The sequence below is a fragment of the Maniola hyperantus genome, chromosome 1, assembly GCF_902806685.2.
Source record: "Maniola hyperantus chromosome 1, iAphHyp1.2, whole genome shotgun sequence".
NCBI classification, from domain to species: domain Eukaryota; kingdom Metazoa; phylum Arthropoda; class Insecta; order Lepidoptera; family Nymphalidae; genus Maniola; species Maniola hyperantus.
In genome coordinates, this window is record NC_048536.1 from 13,275,617 (window position 1) to 13,294,772 (window position 19,156).

Here is a 19,156-nt window from a genome sequence, read left to right on the forward strand (position 1 = left end):
GTCATGCCGTGTGACAGTGGAACAATCTTATGCGGAAATCGGCATGCGCTCTCTTGACAGTTTACTAACAGTCGTGCGCGCACTTCGTAAAGTTTCGATCGCGCCCAAAAATCATTAAAAAATCGTTGTTGCTTCGAATATGAATTTTTACTTAGTCTATCTGAAAAAATATTATACTCACTTAATTTCATAATAGTGCTTCCGTTAAACTCGTTTTACTAAAATTTTGGAGATTTCAGTAAGAAGCTGTTTTTATATGCATATAGACTTAATTACAATTTTTTGCTAAGGTGATACGAGTAACGATAAAAAATACACCTACCTATATCAGCAGATTTTTCTATTCCAGCTCTTAATATTTACAAAAAACCTGTGATTTGTTTATCCACTGCAGCCTTTACCCTAGTTAGAATATACAAATAAAGTGATGGGGTTGCTATTTGAATCAGACGGTACCCCATATGTGATGTTGGGTGATAACAAGATAAAATTAGAAAAGATGCCCATAACAGAAGAGTTTTACGTCAACAAGGCAAAATCTGAACTAAGAGAGACTCAGCAAAATATAGAAAATGGTCTGAGAGATTTGAGAGTATTACTTAAACGTAAGTTAGCAAAATATACACGTTATCTTCGTAAATTATTCATATTTAACATCATTAGGTATCATTATCTCTTTTGATAGGTATTTGTGATAACCTTAATAATTTTGAGACTGATATACTTACGGGCAGCAAATTAGACAAGTATGTAGCTACTTTTAATATTTTTTTAAAATATTATACACTAAAGCCTTAGCGTAAAATAAATATTTGGAAATATAGGTGTGCTTCGCTATTCCATGATGAATTTGATAGATATTAACTTTCCTCGTGATAATGAAAAATTCCCCGTAATGAATTGCATAGCGAAATATACTTAGGTACCAATCTTTTTTACCGAAATGGCCCTTTTTTTCGAGGTTTCTGGACAGATTTGCAAGTTTTTTTTAATCAACTGGGGATATTTCCGTGGTGGTCCCATAAAAATTTCTGGATCCAATTCCTCAATCCTGATGCTGCAGGGTTACTGATTCCGGAAGTGTTATAGTGAATTAATATTGTAGGTACAAAGCAACGACTTTATGCTTGGACTCCAAGTCCCAACTCCTCAACTCTGATGATACAGCACTCCTAAACTATAATGATTCAGGAACTGCGGATGATGCAATATTATTTTTGGTGCCAAGCATAGACTATATCATTGAACTTTGGATCTCAGCTCCTCAATCCTGATGCTGCAAGGTACTGAACTCCTAAGCCGTGGGGATTGGGGAATTTCTGATAAGGAATTGATATTTTAGTTATTAAGACACGGCTTCATGATTACACTCCAAGTCCAAACTCCTCAAATCTGATGATGCATAGTACAGCACTCCCAAACTATAGAGATTCAGGGACTGTTCCTGGTGAAATAATATTGTAAATGCCGAACATAGACTTTGTTATTAAATTCCAAGTCCCAACTCTTCAATCCTGATGCTGCAAGGTGCAAGGAACTCCTAAGCCGTGTGGATTTCGAAAGTTTTGCTGGTGAATTGATATTTAAGGAACCAAGCAATCCTCCGTTCAGTAGTTTCTGCGTAGTAGCTAGGCAGTACTTCTGCTGGCGCTGCACCTGCTGCAGGACAGTCTCCACCCTCTCAGCCACTGCTGTAGCACCCCCCACTGTGTCAATACTTGTGACGCGCACCTGTTTAGCTGCCGCGTAACGATGAGCGGCGTAGTTGCGTTGCGCGTGCAGCTGCTGTAAGCGCTGCGCACTATTACTAGCAGACAAGAATTTAAAAAAATACTGATAGTGGGCTCTATATAATAAGGGATGGAATGGAAATGCCTTATCCCTTAATTTCCGCATAAGAATTTTCTCAAGGGGGTTGGTCGGACTACAGAAGCGTTCGGATTAGCTGGGGTTTTAATATCAAGGCTCTTATAACAAAAAACATGTTATTTTTTGTTACAGGGGAAGTGAATCTCATTGTACCGATAGATGATGATGAATTTTTAATCAAATTTCTCAGACCGACTAAGTATCATGCAGAGAGTGCATTTAAAAAGGTAAGTGCCAACTTTACAACTGTTCTAGTACATAGGGTATCATATTATAAAGTAGTAAAAGAAAACGGTCGTCTAAAGCTATGGACGTTTAAAGTAATAAAAAAAAACCATTTTCTACATTAATATATTATTCGTGTCATGATGCCCAGTCAAATTAAACATTCAACTACAATATTTCGCAAACAGTTAAAAATTTATTTTTTAATGATATAATCATATAAATAAATGCTAAAAGTATCCATCGATCCGATATTTACAAAAAAAATTTAAGGTCAAAGTTCGCAAATATTTTAATGCGTTTTTTAGAGAAACGGTAAGTCTTATCATAAAAATATGTTGCACCGAATTGTAGATCATGCATCTATAAATTGTTTTTCTCCTAATATTCACCGTTTCTGAGATATTACGATTCAAATAGTTGAAAAAGTCGTTTTCTTCATAATTTGTACTTCAAAGTACCCCGCGTTTAAACATTATTGGAGCTACAAATAAAACTATTTTCATAGGTCTGTTTATCTAAGTAGTAGGTACATACAAACACAACAATTTATGAGAATATAATATTATTATAAAGGCGAACTAATATTATAAAGGCGAAAGTTCTTGTGTATGTGTCTATGTTTGTTACTGTTTCACGCAAAAATATGCGACATAAAATGCAGAAAAATGCGACATAAATGGCCGTTTTGCGTTGACTACGATTTTTTTACAACTCCGAGGGACCGTAGACTATTATTATTTTGTTATTTGATATTAATTTCAACTTAATACCCCTACGCGTTCCTGAAGAAATGGGTCTTCTCTTGACTCTTGACAGACGGAAATATGGACAAACGATTGACCCTAGGTCGGATCATCAACGGAATCAGTTTTGTGTGCAATAATTCTATTTATTTATCTATCTTTTGCTATATTTTCAGATACAGGCGTATTACAAGTTTAGACTGAGTCACCAGGACTATTGTCAAGATCTGTATCCAAGTGCAGTTCGCCTAGCGTTCGACCACTCGATCGTCTCTATCTTATCGCCTAGGGATCAACATGGGCGACGCATTATGTTCGTTGAGTCTGGGGGTAAATATTACTAGTTTAGACTGAGTCACCAGGACTATAATTGTCGAGATCTGTATCCATGTGCACTTCGCCTAGCGATAGCTATACTTACCCCTGATCGGATTCTACACGCGGCATCGTAACGGCTTTTGCCGAAAGGGTGGTTTCCCATCAGACTAGATCAGAGACAATCAGTACATAATTGAAACCGGGACCTCCACATATAAGAGCACAGTGCTCACCACAGACAGCGTCATCCACCCTGGTCGTCTTTGGCATAATGATCTTAAGCTTATTTCGTGGTGTAAACTGTAACGACATATTTTACTGTAGAAAACGGGTACATAGATACCACGATTAATTTTAGCAAATTTTAATCGTGGTATGTACCTGTTTTGTATAATAATTAAATGTCTTTGGCATATTTCACACATTTGATAGTATTAGAGAGTTGCTGTTTATCCTGAGAGCATGTGCACCCAGCATGAGCAATATCCGCGATTGTTATCTTTCTTTTCTCTTGTCTAACTATAATTTATTTAAATTCAAACTCATTTAATAATCTACAGGCAAGCGCTAGCTTAAAACGAATAATCTTTTTCCAGAACGTTGGAATCCTCGTCAAGTTCCCGTGTGGGAGGTGTTCCGTGGAGTACAGTTAGGCCTAGAGTCCCTCATGATGGAGCCTCGCACGCAGGTCTGTGGAGTGTCTGTCATCTTGGAACTCCAAGGCTACTCATTCAACCACATTATGCAACTTACGCCCTCATTCGCAAAGATGGCCGCGGATTGGATTCAGGTTGGCCCCGCTGCAACTAGCTTATGCTCGCGACTATGTCTGCGCGGACTACATAACGTTCAAGCCCCCATTTAACCTTTGGGGTGGAATTTCGAAAAATCCTTTTTTAGTGGATACCTACTCTTTTGTTTGCTTTTTGCTGTTCTTTCATAAATACATATTATAAGTAATTGCGAATCATTCATATAAACCACTAGAGTAGGAACAAGTCTTTTTCTTCCTGAATACATATTACTTAATAATGTTTTTCGTTTAATTTTGCATTTGTTTCTTTGTAGTTACTAAGTCCATAAAATATTTAATTTCATACAGGACTGCATCCCGTTCCGACTCAAGGAGGTACATATCGTCAATCAACCGTACATATTCAACATAATGTACGCTATATTCAAGCCGTTCCTTCGTGACAAGTTGAGGTCTCGTATCTTCTTCCACGGCACCGATCGGATGTCCCTGTTGAAGCATATAGATGGAGACGCGTTGATGCAGAGGATAGGAGGATCCTTGCCGGAAGATGGGATTTCAGGCGAGGTGATGTGGAAAATGATGCACCACTATGAGGAAAGCTTTAGGCGTAAGTGGGTTTTTAAAGCATGTCTTATTTCTTTCCTAGTTTAGGTACTTTCCGAGCAAACAAGCTTTTGTAGGGAAAGATTGATGATGAGTGTGATTTGAATCTACGCCTTTCAGATTTGTGACCACCCATTAGTCTAAGTAATCATTTAACGAATTTTGAACATAATCGGATATTATGTATCCTCTGTAATGATAACGGAGATAACTTTGACAAAGTTTGTATCTTTCAGGGTTTGTATCGTTCATTTTATGTAGTTACCTAATAATGCTTTATTATACCTTACGTTACGTACCTAATACTACCTAATTTATTTTTCAGGGGCTGCTTCATACGGCTACGTCACAAACAACCATGCGTAGGTAGGATAGTAGGTATCGTAGGAGGTAGGATTTGCTGGTGAAGTAGGAATTCAAATATTATAACAGTTTAATAAATCTACTTATATTTAAAACGAAAAGCTGACTGATTGGCTAACTGTACTATCAACGCACAGCTCAAACTACTGTACGGATCAGGCTGAAATTTGGCATGCAGAATTGCTATTATGACGTACACATCCGCTAAGAAAGGATTTTTGAAAATTCAACCCCAAAAGGGGTAAATTAGCAGTTTGAAATTTGTATAGTCCACGCGGACGAAGTCGCGGGTATAAGCTAGTTAGATATAAAATACATTTGATGTTCCTTTATGTGTTCGATGCCTATTTATATCTAGTTATTTTATAGTGAGAGATAATACGGCGCTTCTTTTTGAAGTCTTTTATTCAAAAAATGAAGTTGTATCTATATATTTTTTTTAAATTACAAAAATAAATAAATAAAATGAAAATGAGTTTTTGTCTTTCAATAATGGCCTAAAAGCCAGCGCGTACCATACCTTCCTTATTTAATAAAAGCTGAAAGTTTCTCTGCGTATTGTCCCCAATACTGGGAGGAACGTTTTTTTGGATCATGGTGGCTTTGGGAGATAACAAGTAATAAAGGTGTAAAAAATCTTACGTCAAAGCAATATAATAATTCAATGCGTCAATGCAGTGTCTAGCAATGCATGACGTGATTTCCAATTCTACTTCGAAGAAAATATAAAAAAATTGACTTTAAACTTTGACAAAAAAATTTTACACCTTTATTACCTGCCAAAGCCACCATGATCCAAACAAACATCCAAACAAACGTTCCTTCCAGTGTTGGGACAATACGCAGATAAACTTTCAGCTTCTATAAAATAAGGAAGGTCTGGCACGCGCTGGCTCTCTCTCTATAAGTTTACACCATGTAGTTCTATTAGTTCTAAGTATGGGTTGCTGTAGTGATAAGGTCGCCCTTTGTTTTTGGGTTCCGTACCCGAAAGGTGCTAACAGGACCCTATTACTAAGCCTCCGTTGTCCGTCCATCTGTCTGTCAGCGGGCTGTATCTCGTGAACAGTAATAGGTAGAGAGCTTAAATGTTCATATAGAATTTTCTTTCATGGTACACAACTTATTTGAATTTTTTCGTGATTCCCATGACCCACAAAAACGCGGCCTATGTCAGAGCTGTATTTGAATACATACTGTTAATTTCGCTTGTGTCCGCCACCGAGGGTCCAGTATCCGTGCTAAAGTGCCTGTAAAGTTACCTTTTAAAATAATATTTTAAGAATGAGTAACTACTTCAATAAATACCTAATCCAATAAGGCTTCTATAATTACGGCTCAGTTAACAATAAATGAATAGTTTTGAAGGATTTCCTTAATATTGTTCGTAATAAAAAAACTGTAAATAATCTGGTTCAAGGCAATTATAAGTTTGATTCATATTGGATCTTTTCTTTGTTATAAAGCCAAGTAACAACAAAGAAACAATCGCATGGAGATTATAATATTATTATCATTGAGTACACGTACGGCACCTCACTTGCCTAATAAGATCATCGAACAGTTACCATTTAGGGAGGAAGATGGGATAACAATATCTACTACTTAGCAAATAAGTATATCTATTACCCATATGCAGTTTTTCAATGAAAAATACTTAGTAGGGAATAGAATTTGCAGTATTTCGGATAGGTTTTACTGGTTAGATAATGCTCTCAAAGGATAGTGAAGTATGCACATATTATGCTGCTTTACAATACCCTCATTCATTTTGGGTTATTTAAAAGCGTTGTAGGTTATAGAAATATGTACAGACCTATCAATACTAATAAATAAGATTGATGTGTCTGTCTGTAGTTTCGAAATAACTACCTCAAATTAAGCTCATAAATTATGGTTAGTTGAACTGTACCATAACTGAATCACACGTTTTTAAAATTTTTGTCCGTCTGTCTGTTTGAGCGGGCTAATCTTTGGAACGGCCGAACCTATTTTGACGGGACTTTCACAGACAAGTAGAGGATTGACCAAGGAGTAACACAGGCTGCTCGACTACTACTGATTTTTAAAGAATTGCGTTTAAATGTTTTTACAAAATTTGGTACTGACCCCGTATTCGTCGTCGCCGTAGGATCCCAGGGACGGGCTACTACGAAAAGCCTAATTTTTGTCCTTGAAAATCAAAAGTTCCCACGGGACTTACAACAACCTAAATCACTAGCTAGTCAGCTAGTCACAAATAAAAAGAGTTGCAAATTTTTTATTCCGTTTAAATGTGTACCTCCGTAAAGCAAGATTAACATTGTTTTTATATTATAACACAGTTTTATATCCAGGTTCTTCTCTTACCTCTTCCTCAGATCCTCGAAATAGGAAATATAAACTTGTCGGTACCAGACCAGGTACCCGTTAGGGTCTTTTAGGCGAACATATAAAATTTCGTTGTGTAATTTTGTTTGTGGTGGTTTTCTCCATTTAGTATAACAGGTGAATGGACATGCTAGGCAGTGGGACAATCTCCGTTACGCGGTTTACGCTGTCTTGACCACAGTTTACTAACAGTCGTGCGCGCGCTTCTTAAAGCTTCGATCGCGCACAAAAATCGTTGTGGCTTACAACACAACTGTTACTTCTACAAGTCTACATGGAAAAATTCTTAGAAAGCATTTAATAACTTATATAACTTCATAATAGTGGTTCCGTTGAACCCATTTTAATAAAATTATGGAGTGACGAAATGGTAATCGTGAAATCTGTGCCAAGTTGCTTAACCAGCAAAAGTCTGAGTGAAGGGTTTCCGATAATACTGGTCCAGTGGACGCTGATTTAGTGTGCGTGTTTGACACCAACTTTATTGTAATATTATTTTCGCTAAGTGCAAGTGTTACTTAAAAATATACTTAGTATACAATAATGGGGTTGCTGTATGAATCAGACGGTACCCCATACGTGATGTTGGGGGACAATAAGATAAAATTAGAAAAGATGCCCATAACAGAAGAGTTTTACGTCAACAAGGCAAGATCTGAACTAAGAGAGTCTCAGGAAAATATAGAAAATGGTCTGAGAGATTTGAGAGTACTACTTAAACGTAAGTGTTGGAATGTTGAAAAGGATGTGCACGTTATCTTCTTCAATTAATTTAATACTAGGTATCATTATCTTTTTAAATCTGATCGTTGTACCTACTTGTGTTTGACAATATTAATTATACGTAAGTACTAAGTAGCAAATTAGGAAGTGTTATCTATCTATTTATATAAAACATAAAAAATGTTTATACATACCTGTGTCTGTTATAGACTTTGAAACCATCCACCCGATATCCCCTAACTCATTATAAAGGCATAATAAAATGGTTGATGAGTTTTTTTTAGTTTTTTTTTGCATAGTAGCACACGCCGGGTATCCGCTAGCAGGTACCTATTTTTAACAAAATCGATAAGTAGGTATACATTTGATTAATAAATAAGGATTAAAAAAGTCACGCTAATTGAAATGAACTAAATCGTTGTCCCTATGTACCCGAGCCACGGTTGGTTTGGTTTAAAAAAAAATGCACCAAGTCTTTTTAAAAAAAACTGTTTTATTTTCCGAGCCTGATTGTATCTACCTACCTAATTAGTAAAGAAATATTTCTTATAACTATATATATGTCTCGCAAATTGCTATTGAGCTGGAACCATGTCTAATTAAAATCGAAATGACGTAATTTTGACGTCAGCCGAAATAAAAATATACCATCAGCTCGAAACTTAGACTAGTGCTCTAGAGTGTGCTTTAGAGCTTTAGAGCCTCTATAGCTCAACCGGTAAAGGAGTGGACTGAAAACCGAAACGTCGACGGTTCAAACCCCGCCCGTTGCACTATTGTCGTACCTACTCCTAGCACAAGCCTGACGCTTAGTTGAAGAGGAAAGGGGAATATTAGTCATTTAAACATGGCTAATATTCTTTAAAAAAAAGTGCTGACGTCACTGAAATGGCGGCCACGCGCATTACCAATTTGCGGGACTTATACCTACTTGAATAAAAATAATTATTATCTACAGAAATCTGAATAAAATAAGTATTACTTATTCAGATTTCGACACAATCACGTTTTTAGTGAAATAAGTATAAAATAAATAAATATAAAATGCGAATGCGAAGCACAAAAATATTTTAAAGCGGTAAATTACTGCCTATTTATTAAGATGATATTTTGGACCTGTTCTACTATCCAACTTTATTTTTCTGATATTGATCCATAGATTAATATTATGTAGATTGTAGGTATATATGTATTGATCAGACAAGTACTATTTGTTACAGCATTCTATTGGAATAATATAAGTAGCATTTCATATAATTAATTTAATGATACTCGCGACTTCGTCCGCGTTGATATGGGTTTTTAAAAGTGCCATGGGAGCTTCTTAATTTTCTGGAATAAAAATAGCCGGGTATTTTAGCTATATCTCCATTTCAAATTTCAGCCCAATCATTTCATTCATTGTGGCGTAAAGGAGGATCCAAACTTTAGATTAGGATTACCAATAGGGAATTATTGAACGTTGTTATTAGTGAAATACCTAAATATAAATTTCACGTCCTCCATTCAAATTTTTATCTCTTGGATTCAGAGTGGATAAGTGCACAAGCACTTTAAAAACAGAATTAATCACCTAGGTATGTTCCAGATCATATACGTAATAAAGAGCGTTGAATTACTCTTCCAATTGAGTCTAATCAAGTGACATGTCTACCTAGTTATTTGAGATATCAACCGTTGATTAAAAGATATGTCGCACACGGAATCTTATTTGTAAATTGTTAGGCAATTATAAAAAATTACTGTTACTAAGACATCATGCAATACTGTACCTACCTATATTTTGTAGGCCCATAATTAACATCCACGTTGGCACGTTAGTTCAGAAATCCACACATACACACATCATATTATTATGCAAAATGACTCCGATTATTCTATCGAATCCATACCGCGTAATATTATAGATGCGAAAGTTAGTATGTCTATCTGTCTGCTATTCTTTCACGGCCTACAGTTTAACCGATTTTGATGAAAGGTAGAGAGGTAGCTGAAATCGCGAGGACCAACATAGGTACTTTTTAACTTGAAAAATCAAAGGGTTCCCACGGGATTTTTAAAAGTATACATCCACGTGGACAAAGTCACAGGTATCACTAGTGTCATTATAAGTATCGTTTTTATAAGAAGAGTTTTTTGTTGGGAGCAGTTATACGAAGCTATAGGTAAATTAGGCGAGTTCAAGAGGCTTATTTCAGGGAGATATAAAGTTTTAAAAAATTAATCATCATGCTTATCTTTTACTTTAGTTAGGTAGTTAGTGTATTTTGTTTATGAAAATATAAATACAAACAATCACTTAATGAATATTCAATCCCCTACGTCGTTGTCCTTTTAAACAGGTATAAAAGCGAATATTTTAATATTCAACCTATTGGTACCAAATCGAAGTATACTTAATATCTTATAGCTAGGTAAAATAATAATTTAGAAGGCTGGCTGCTTGGATGAATTATATTTTTACCTAAGTTACAGTTTGAATGTCAAATATTAATTAATAAGATCTTCAAAAAATAATAATTATGAATTGTTACAGGCGAAGCGAATCTCGTTGTACCAATAGATGATGATGAATTTTTACTCAAGTTTCTTAGACCGACTAAGTATTATGCAGAAAGCGCATTTAAAAAGGTAAGTGCCAGCGTGTCTTAACCGGGTTACTGGGTTATAGGGTCAAATAGTGGTAAGAGAAAACGGATCAGCTAAGGCAATGAACGTTAAGTATTGAAAGGACTTTATTAAGGTGCTGTTTACTATATCTATATTCGTGCTAATTAAAAAGTTTCTAATAAGTATTAATGTAGTTTAAAGTTTTTGCTACAGCTTCTTATTCATCCTCTTGATAATAAACATTCTCATAGAATGCAGTATTCAGTATCATACAGCAGGTAGAGCAATCTGCGAGCTTCTTCGTGCTATATTAAAGTTTTTGCGGGTGATTTCGATGATAAAGTGGTTTAGTTTTAGAAAGAACGTGTTCATGTTTGTATATATTATAGTTTTACACAGGATAAAGTAAATATACAATACACACGCGGCAACGTGGAGCGAGAATGCGAAATAAATCTTGTTATGAACATTAGAACTTGTCGGACCGGTCTTGGTGAAAATCGGTCATTTTCCTGAATTAAGTACCTACTATGAACCAGAAACATAGCTTAATATGACTTTTTGTATCTACCTTATCTAAAGCGATAATGTTTTTCTTATACTAATACTTACTTAGTTAAGGATTTTTATTTAATTTGCCTATAAGTAGGTACGGCCCATTCTTATTTTACTAGCAGGTAATACTGGCAGTAAAATTTGGAAAAATATATTTTACTATATGTATTAGATATTACTTAATAGCAGTAATTCTGAGAAATGCCCTAAAGTTCAACTTTTTCCCCTTCTTATTTTATCACCTAAGTACTAAGGTAGGTACCTAAGATTTTTTTGAATATGGCAGCCTTCTCTGATTTCTTTGGATTCTAAGATAATATGCTAGAAATCATATTTAATTTATATAAGGAGACCTATCTACAAGGGATTTTTTCAATGCGATTTGGATATGAGAAATTATTCTTGTATTTACATTCTACCTACCTATACTTTGTTTGTGTTTGGTGGTGGTTATAAATGAGGAGAGTCTGATCAAAAAGCAATAATTCCGTTTTCAAAATAATATTATAAATGTGAAAGTGTGGATGTTTGGATGTTTGTTACTCAATCACGCAATAACCACTAGATGGAGTTGGCTGAAATTTGGAATGGAAAATGATTATAACCTGTATTAACACATAGGCTACTTTTTATCCCCGAAAATCAAAGAGTTCCCGCGGGATTTTGGAAAACGTCCCGCGGGACGCACGCGGACGATGTCGCGGGCATCAGCTAGTTTTTCAATATTTTTGTCAAGATCTTCTGATCTTTTCTAAAAATATTGAAAATTAAATACTTCATACTTACTTAGCTCCTTCAAAAATGTAATTCGTATCAAAGACGGATTTGGATCGTATCAATAATTTCATTTGAAATACTGTGCCGGAATGAAACGTGTTCGTAAACCATTTTTGCGTTTTCTGTAAAATTGCTTACAATGGAAATGTTGGTTTTTGGTAAGACACTTCTAATAAGATACGTAAACAATAAACATTTGTTGCGGAATAAAATCAACTGAGAGACTCTTGCAATACCTAAGCAAAAAGGCTGCCTTTGCATACCTCGTTTTTTTAGTTTCTTTGAGTTCTCTTGTTTTGTATGCAATAAAGACTTGCTACTTATCCATCTTTGCCTATATTTTCAGATACAGGCGTATTACAAGTTTAGACTGAGTCACCAGGACTATTGTCGAGATTTGTATCCAAGTGCAGTTCGCCTAGCGTTCGACCACTCGATCGTCTCTATCTTATCGCCGAGGGATCAACATGGGCGACGCATTATGTTCGTTGAGTCTGGGGGTAAATATTACAAGCTTATACTGAGTCACCAGGACTATTGTCGAGATCTGTATCCAAGTGCAGTTCGCCTAGCGTTCGACTACTCGATCGTCTCTATCTTATCGCCGAGGGACCAACATGGGCGACGCATTATGTTCGTTGAGTCTGGGTGTAAATATTACAAGTTTGTACTGAGTCACCAAGACTATTGTCGAGATTTGTATCCAAGTGCAGTTCGCCTAGCGTTTGACCATTCGATCGTCTCTATCTTATCGCCGAGGGATCAACATGGGCGATGCATTATGTTCGTTGAGTCTGGGGGTAAATTATATTATTTAAAAAAGTTGTAGTCTAATATTATGTACATAAAACGTCGATCCTGCCGATGCAATAAATACTTGATAAAGCTTGATAGGCTTTGATAAAGTCGGACCGCGACCGCGATGGTGAATTATCTAATAAACATCAAGAACTTTGAACTCCGAACCCTAAAGTATGGATGAAGGATGAACCCAATGTTCTCTAAATGGATGGATGCGATACCTTAGAGTTAAACACTAAAAATGTTGTCACAAAGATCGAAGGAACGAAAGTTCAAATTCAATTATGGACTTCTCGCCAAAACTCATGAAAGCGTGTCATGATTCTTGATTCAGCTTAATTAGGTACGATTAGGTATTTATATAGTTTAAAAGTATGAACTAAGTACCTTCGATGATTTTTTACTTCGTATACTTATATTATTTCTTTAGCTTGATAAGACTTTTAATGTAGGTACCTGCGGGAGTATCTTGTGAAACGAGTACGAATAGGTTAGGTCGGTATAATGACCTTTCTAACTGAGTTCAAAATGATGGGTTTGGTATTGGAAGCAGTGATGTTGCAAAAATTACTCCATCCTATACTTAATCTTCCACAATGACTGCGTAAGAGAAACGGACTTGGGCTTTTGATGCTCATCGCGGTCATTATGTAACCACAATACTTTAGAATTCTTTATTTGTCGAAACCCGGCTCTTATTTTTTTATCTTTCGTAGTAAAATATTTTTGGTCGTGTATCGGTTGATCTTCATTATCCGATAGACGTCCAATGGACATTATGTCTCTTGTCGGGACTTCCAAACGCCCGATCTTTGCCGCCTGAATCCTGCGACTCGATTAATGTCGCCTGTCCATCTACCTAATGGAAAATGTCAGCGAATATATTATTTGGTCTACAAGACTCTTGTAGACTAATCTTGATACATCCGCTTCTTTTTATTGGTGATAGGAAATGCTTTCGGGAAAATGGCGATTGCAATCAACTGGTGATTTTCGTTAGTTGTGCCGCTAACGCGGTGTACCCGCCTGATGTGGCTTTTTTATCGACCAAGTTATTCACCAATAAAAACAAAAACAACTACAAAATACTAAGTCTTTGCAAAAAGGGTGGCAGGTTCTATATTATATGCATTTTTGTAAAAACCATAAAATAATCTAAATTATGAATAATAAATAATCCAAATTATGATTAATTTGTTTACTCTTTCACCATAAGTTGCCTTTCAACCTCGTACTTTCAATATTTTTTGACAGTTAACCCAAAAACGAATGTTGCAATTAGTAGAACCAAAGAGTAAATATGCGTATGCAAAAAATGTGTTTATATTAGAAAGTAGACTTGTACCCAAGATATTAAACTTTTGCTACCTATAGCTGATCTTTTACTTAATGACATTACCACTTACGCATGGATCCATGATGCAGAATTGGCTAATATGTAATCAATACCCAATTCAATACCGAATAAAAGTGAATGACATAGTTAGGTACCTATTGAACATAATTTTGTTAGGTATTTTTGTAGAGCTTGTTACAAAATAACAGGTAGGTTATTTTCAGGTTTCCGTTATTAAATAAGCAACGTTTTTGGCAAGGGAAAATTTCAGGGTAGATATTATGTCTTATACTGTAAAGCGAAAACTAAAAAATTTTAGCTTACCACCTCGAGTAACCTTTTATGAGGTTGAACAGTTTCCTAAAAAAACTATCGTTTAGGAAATAAGTAGTAGTGTTTAGATTCTAGCATGTCTACTTTATGCGTGCTCTACTTCTGACTTGCACTTGACCAGTTTTTAAAACTGGTTTTTGAAATAGGTAATATGTTTATAAGTAGGTAGTAGATTTTTTATCTATAATCACAGATAGCAGATTCCGGCCTACTGACGAAAATTGTTCCAGTATATTGCACAGATGAAGCAAGTGTTTCAGTACTAGATATTAGGTAGGTACACTGTAGCTCATCAAGTCGTCTTGTGAACGAATGGATTTTTTTTTTCCAGAACGTTGGAATCCTCGTCACGTTCCATTACGGGAGGTGTTCCGCGGAGTACAGTTAGGCCTGGAGTCCGCCATGGTGGAGCCTCGCACGCAGGTCAGCGGAGTGTCTGTCATCTTGGAACTAAAAGGTCTCTCCTTCAGTCAAGTTATGCAATTTACGCCCTCATTCGCCAAGATGGTCGTGGACTGGATTCAGGTTGGTTCTATGCATTTACATAATTTTTTTAATACGAAGGCATGGGGCCCAGAGGTAAAAGTGCGAGTTTAGAGCTGATTAAGCAAGCAGTGAATAGATAGATAGATAGAAACTTTATTGCACACAAAACATGATATAAACAAGACAAAAATCTAAAAACAATTGTGCAAGGGCGGCCTTATTGCTCAGAGCAATCTCCACCAGGCAACCTTATATGATAAATGTAAGGTGACAGACTTTGGCCTATAAGTATCTTCCCTATGTGCCTCGGAAAGTTCTTTAAGCCATAGGATGTGTAATGATAAGTAACATCTCTGATAAAATGATCGAAAACCTCAATCGGGCGAGTACGAGTGCGAAAGTTCCAAAAATAGAACTACTTACAAAACAGAAGTCTAAAAGATCTATATTTTCAGGCGGGCCCCACCGCCTATCATCCTATCATCAGTGCATCTTGATTTTTTATTTAGGTATCTTCTAAGATTTAAAAAAACCGGCCAAGGGCAAGTCAGACTCGCGCACCGAGGCTTCCGTACTACAGTTGTATTTTTTTCCATAACTCCTATTAGCCATAAAAAACAATCTGTTTTAGAATGTACAGGTGAACCTTAGAGAACCCTTCATATTATGATAGGTACCCCAATTGGTATATTTATCTTACTTTGACTTAATACTAATTATTATTCATGAACACATTTTAATTATTTTTGTGATGTAACCACAAATTCACGGCTGTCGAATTTTTCCCCTTACGTGTCCTATAAGACCTACCTACCTGCCAAATTTCATGATTCTAGTTCAACGGGAGGTACCCTATAGGTTTATTGACAGACACTACATACAGACAACGATGTGATCCTAGAAGGGTTCCTTTTTTCCTTTTGAGGTACGGAACCCCAAAAAAATATATAAAGCAAACGAGCAGGCGGATCACCTGCTATTAAGTAGTTACCTAGCGCTGCCTGGATTTCAAGAATTAGCTAATGATCAACTAATCGCGAAACATTCAAGGAAGAAATCTTTTTCTTTCTGAACATTTTATTTTGTATATGAATTTGTCTTTTTATATCTACTTTTTTTTCAGGACTGCATTCCGATCCGTCTCAAGGGGGTACATATCGTCAATCAACCTTACATATTCAATATGCTGTTCGCTATATTCAAGCCGTTCCTTAGTGACAAGTTGAGGTCCCGCATCTTCTTCCACGGCAGCGACCGAAAGTCCCTATTGAAGCATATAGATGGAGACGCGTTGATGCAGAGGATAGGAGGATCCTTGCCGGACGATGGGATTTCGGGCGAGGTGATGTGGAAAATGATGCACCACTATGAGGAAAGCTTTAGGCGTAAGTAGCATGTCTTATTTTTGCTTCCGTTCAAACAAGCGTGGTTTTGGTAGGGGCAGGTGTTAATTTATCTTGCCTATGACCTTTCTGGCCAGGTCACCTCCTACATTAAACTATTGAGACTAAAATGATTTACCCCTAGTCGTCTGCACCCTCCGAGGTCTTATATTTAAGGCCGCAGATAGAGCTGTAAGTTTTACTCTCTAACATGATTAACTTACGACTTTACAAATGTAAACTCTTTTAAGTACATTTACCTTAGTAATTTTTGTCAATTACTTACGTAATCTACTTACAGGTGTAATCGCGGCCTTACGAAGATAACTTTGCGATACCCACGAAAACGTTTGATATATTGTACATCATCATCATCATCATCATTATCAACCGATAGATGTCCACTGCTGGACATAAGTCTCTTGTAGGGACTTCCACGCGATAGGGACTTGCGCTACCTGAACCTGATGTCGGCTGTCCACTTAGTGGGGGGTCTACAGTGGCGTGCAATTCATAGAGGCATAAAAGTACTGCTTACCCTAGTTGAAATGACCAGTGCTCATTTTTCTTTATGACCTGCCATTTAGCAGGTCTCTATAAGGTGTATCTAAGACCTATCTTACTAATGCTTACCCTGGCTTCAAACTCTGTGCACGCCACTGGGGGTCTACGCCTTCCAGTGCGTGGTCGCCATTCTAGCAGTTGGGGACCGCAACATCTATCGGTTTTACGAACTATGTTCCCTGCCCATTGCCACTTCAGCTTCGCAACCCGCTGACTTATGTCGGTTTATTCTCTGGTTCTGGATTTATTGTGCACTTGTACCTAATATTAGCTAATTTATTTCTTTTTTCAGGGGCTGCTTCATATGGATACATCACCAATAACAATAAGTGATATGATAGTAATTATAAATGTATATAGGTACTAGGTAGTAATTTAAATCTAACGGTATTAGTTAGTGATAAATGATAACAAATGGTAGACTTCATTTTCTCTTAGGTATAGGTACGACACATGGTTATTTTAAGGTGAGGGATAATATGGCGTTTCTTTTTGATCAATACCTAGAATAAAATTAAGTATCGGTAGTTATATTGTTTATTTAATACACTTTGTGAAAACTAAATAATTAAGTCATATAGGAATACTCGCAGTTTATAAAAAAAACTAAACTAAAATCTAAGAAATAATAAAATGGCTGTATTTTATGTATATCTGTGATAGTAATGATGCAAGAGCCGTATAACATTAGAACAGGGTTTTCTTAAGTAAAATGATGTAAATATACTGTCCATTAATTAAAGAAAACAATTATTGTACCTTACATAACAAACAAAAATAAATAAAATGGAAAGAAGTTTTGTTTTTCTATACCTATCTATCTATATTTTTGCGATAACCTCGATAACAGATATGGAATGCCAGTTTTTCTGTCACTACATATTTAATTTAAGTATACAAGTCATGCCTATTTTTTTGAAGATTATTGATTGAGTGATAATTAGTAATTACATAAACATCTATACCTACTCATCAAGTTTTGTAGAAACTTGATGTGTTTACGATGTTAAGACAATTTATTGATCTAACTAATACCTATTCTACTTTTTCTTACATAATAAACTAACATATTATGGATGTAAAACATTTAAACCCTGTCTCATAGACTTACATAAGTATTATTTTTGAAACAGATATATTATAAAAAAATAGATATTATCATATGTATTTATTTAAAAAATAGTGCTATCCCATCAACCTGCACGACATCAAACAAAACTATTTTCCTATATAATTATTAATTGTACTTAGCCACCTAATTTAAAATTTAAGTCTAACCTAACTCGATAAATCATTTACAAAAGAATGTGCAAGTAGGAAATATATCACAGCCCTTGCCTATTAAATAGTGATAAAAATTAATTGCAGCATTAGGATTAAGAGAATAATTATAGACAAAAGAGTAGGTGAGTAATTTCATTTACTTTCCTTTTAGTAGTGAGTATCACTGCAACAACATCAACCAAAATTTTATTGCAGTATATTATTTTAGTCTACTATATTATTGCTTCTGCCCTCTGAAATCTGAACTTCTGTGCGGTGATTTACTTCTTATATTTGCATTACAATATTATGATGGGTTGATTTAACCTGCCTTATTTGTTTAAGTAGATATTTTAATAATAATAAATAAATAAAGTCTTTATTGTGTTATAGTCATGCGATAGAAAATTTAGAAACGTAAACTACCGGAATAATGTAATTGGCCGGAAATTCAAATTTTTGGTGTTTGTTTAAATATTTACTATTTTTTTCCTGTCGACATGACTTATTTCATCATTACACTACAGTCACAATTAAGTTAATGTTATAAAAATAGAGGGTTAAAATAAAATTATTTCATAATATTATAAGTACCTATACCTATCTACATCCTAATTCCTGGTCTATCCCGTTACGGCAAATTGAATTACGACTTACGAGTGATGTTATAGAGAATCTTAAAGTAACATATATCACATTTCCATAGTTAAAATATAATAAGATAGCTGAGACCGTACCTTAGGTGCCCAGAATTCAAATGATATCGGTAATAAAGGGCTCAATCTCGTTAATTATAACATGCGTAGGCTCTCAAATCGGTACAGAAACTTAAAAGCATTGACTGGCACCTATGATATATGAAGTATGTTGGTATCTTTGATATTATATTCTTTTAAATGTAAATTGTACTGGTCCCTAATGAATAATATAATAACTTAATTAAGGCTAATTCTTCATTTCTTCCGATACCCGAAGGAGTTGATGGCTGAAACAAAAATTTATCAATTTGGTAAACATTATAATATGTATATGTAAACCCGCATAACGCTTATCTTCATTTTTGCATAAGTAGTAA

The 19,156-nt window shown here is 35.5% G+C and overlaps 2 protein-coding genes across 4 annotated transcripts in view; one reads left to right on the forward strand and one right to left on the reverse strand.

Moving 5' to 3' along the window:
- The first annotated feature begins 358 nt into the window (after window positions 1-358).
- LOC117995862 (uncharacterized) lies at window positions 359-17,524 on the forward strand. Of its 2 annotated transcripts, none has more exons than XM_069498634.1 (10): window positions 359-605; window positions 2,002-2,096; window positions 3,017-3,170; window positions 3,755-3,948; window positions 4,261-4,522; window positions 10,511-10,605; window positions 12,263-12,416; window positions 14,718-14,911; window positions 15,996-16,257; window positions 17,111-17,524. In XM_069498634.1, the coding sequence occupies exons 1-10, from the start codon at window positions 428-430 to the stop codon at window positions 17,149-17,151; spliced, it is 1,629 nt and encodes a 542-aa protein (XP_069354735.1). In that variant the 5' UTR covers window positions 359-427; the 3' UTR covers window positions 17,152-17,524. The 2 variants fall into 2 exon arrangements, with proteins under 2 accessions (XP_069354735.1, XP_069354739.1); XM_069498638.1 differs by having other exon boundaries at window positions 3,755-3,846.
- The window catches only part of LOC117994791 (clavesin-1-like), a 49,030-nt gene continuing 47,213 nt past the window's right edge, over window positions 17,340-19,156 (reverse strand). For both annotated transcript variants that reach the window (XM_034982860.2, XM_034982791.2), the window contains exon 7: window positions 17,340-19,066. In XM_034982860.2, the coding sequence (XP_034838751.1) occupies window positions 19,035-19,066 (32 nt within the window). In that variant the 3' untranslated portion in view covers window positions 17,340-19,034. The remainder of the gene's footprint in view (window positions 19,067-19,156) is intronic.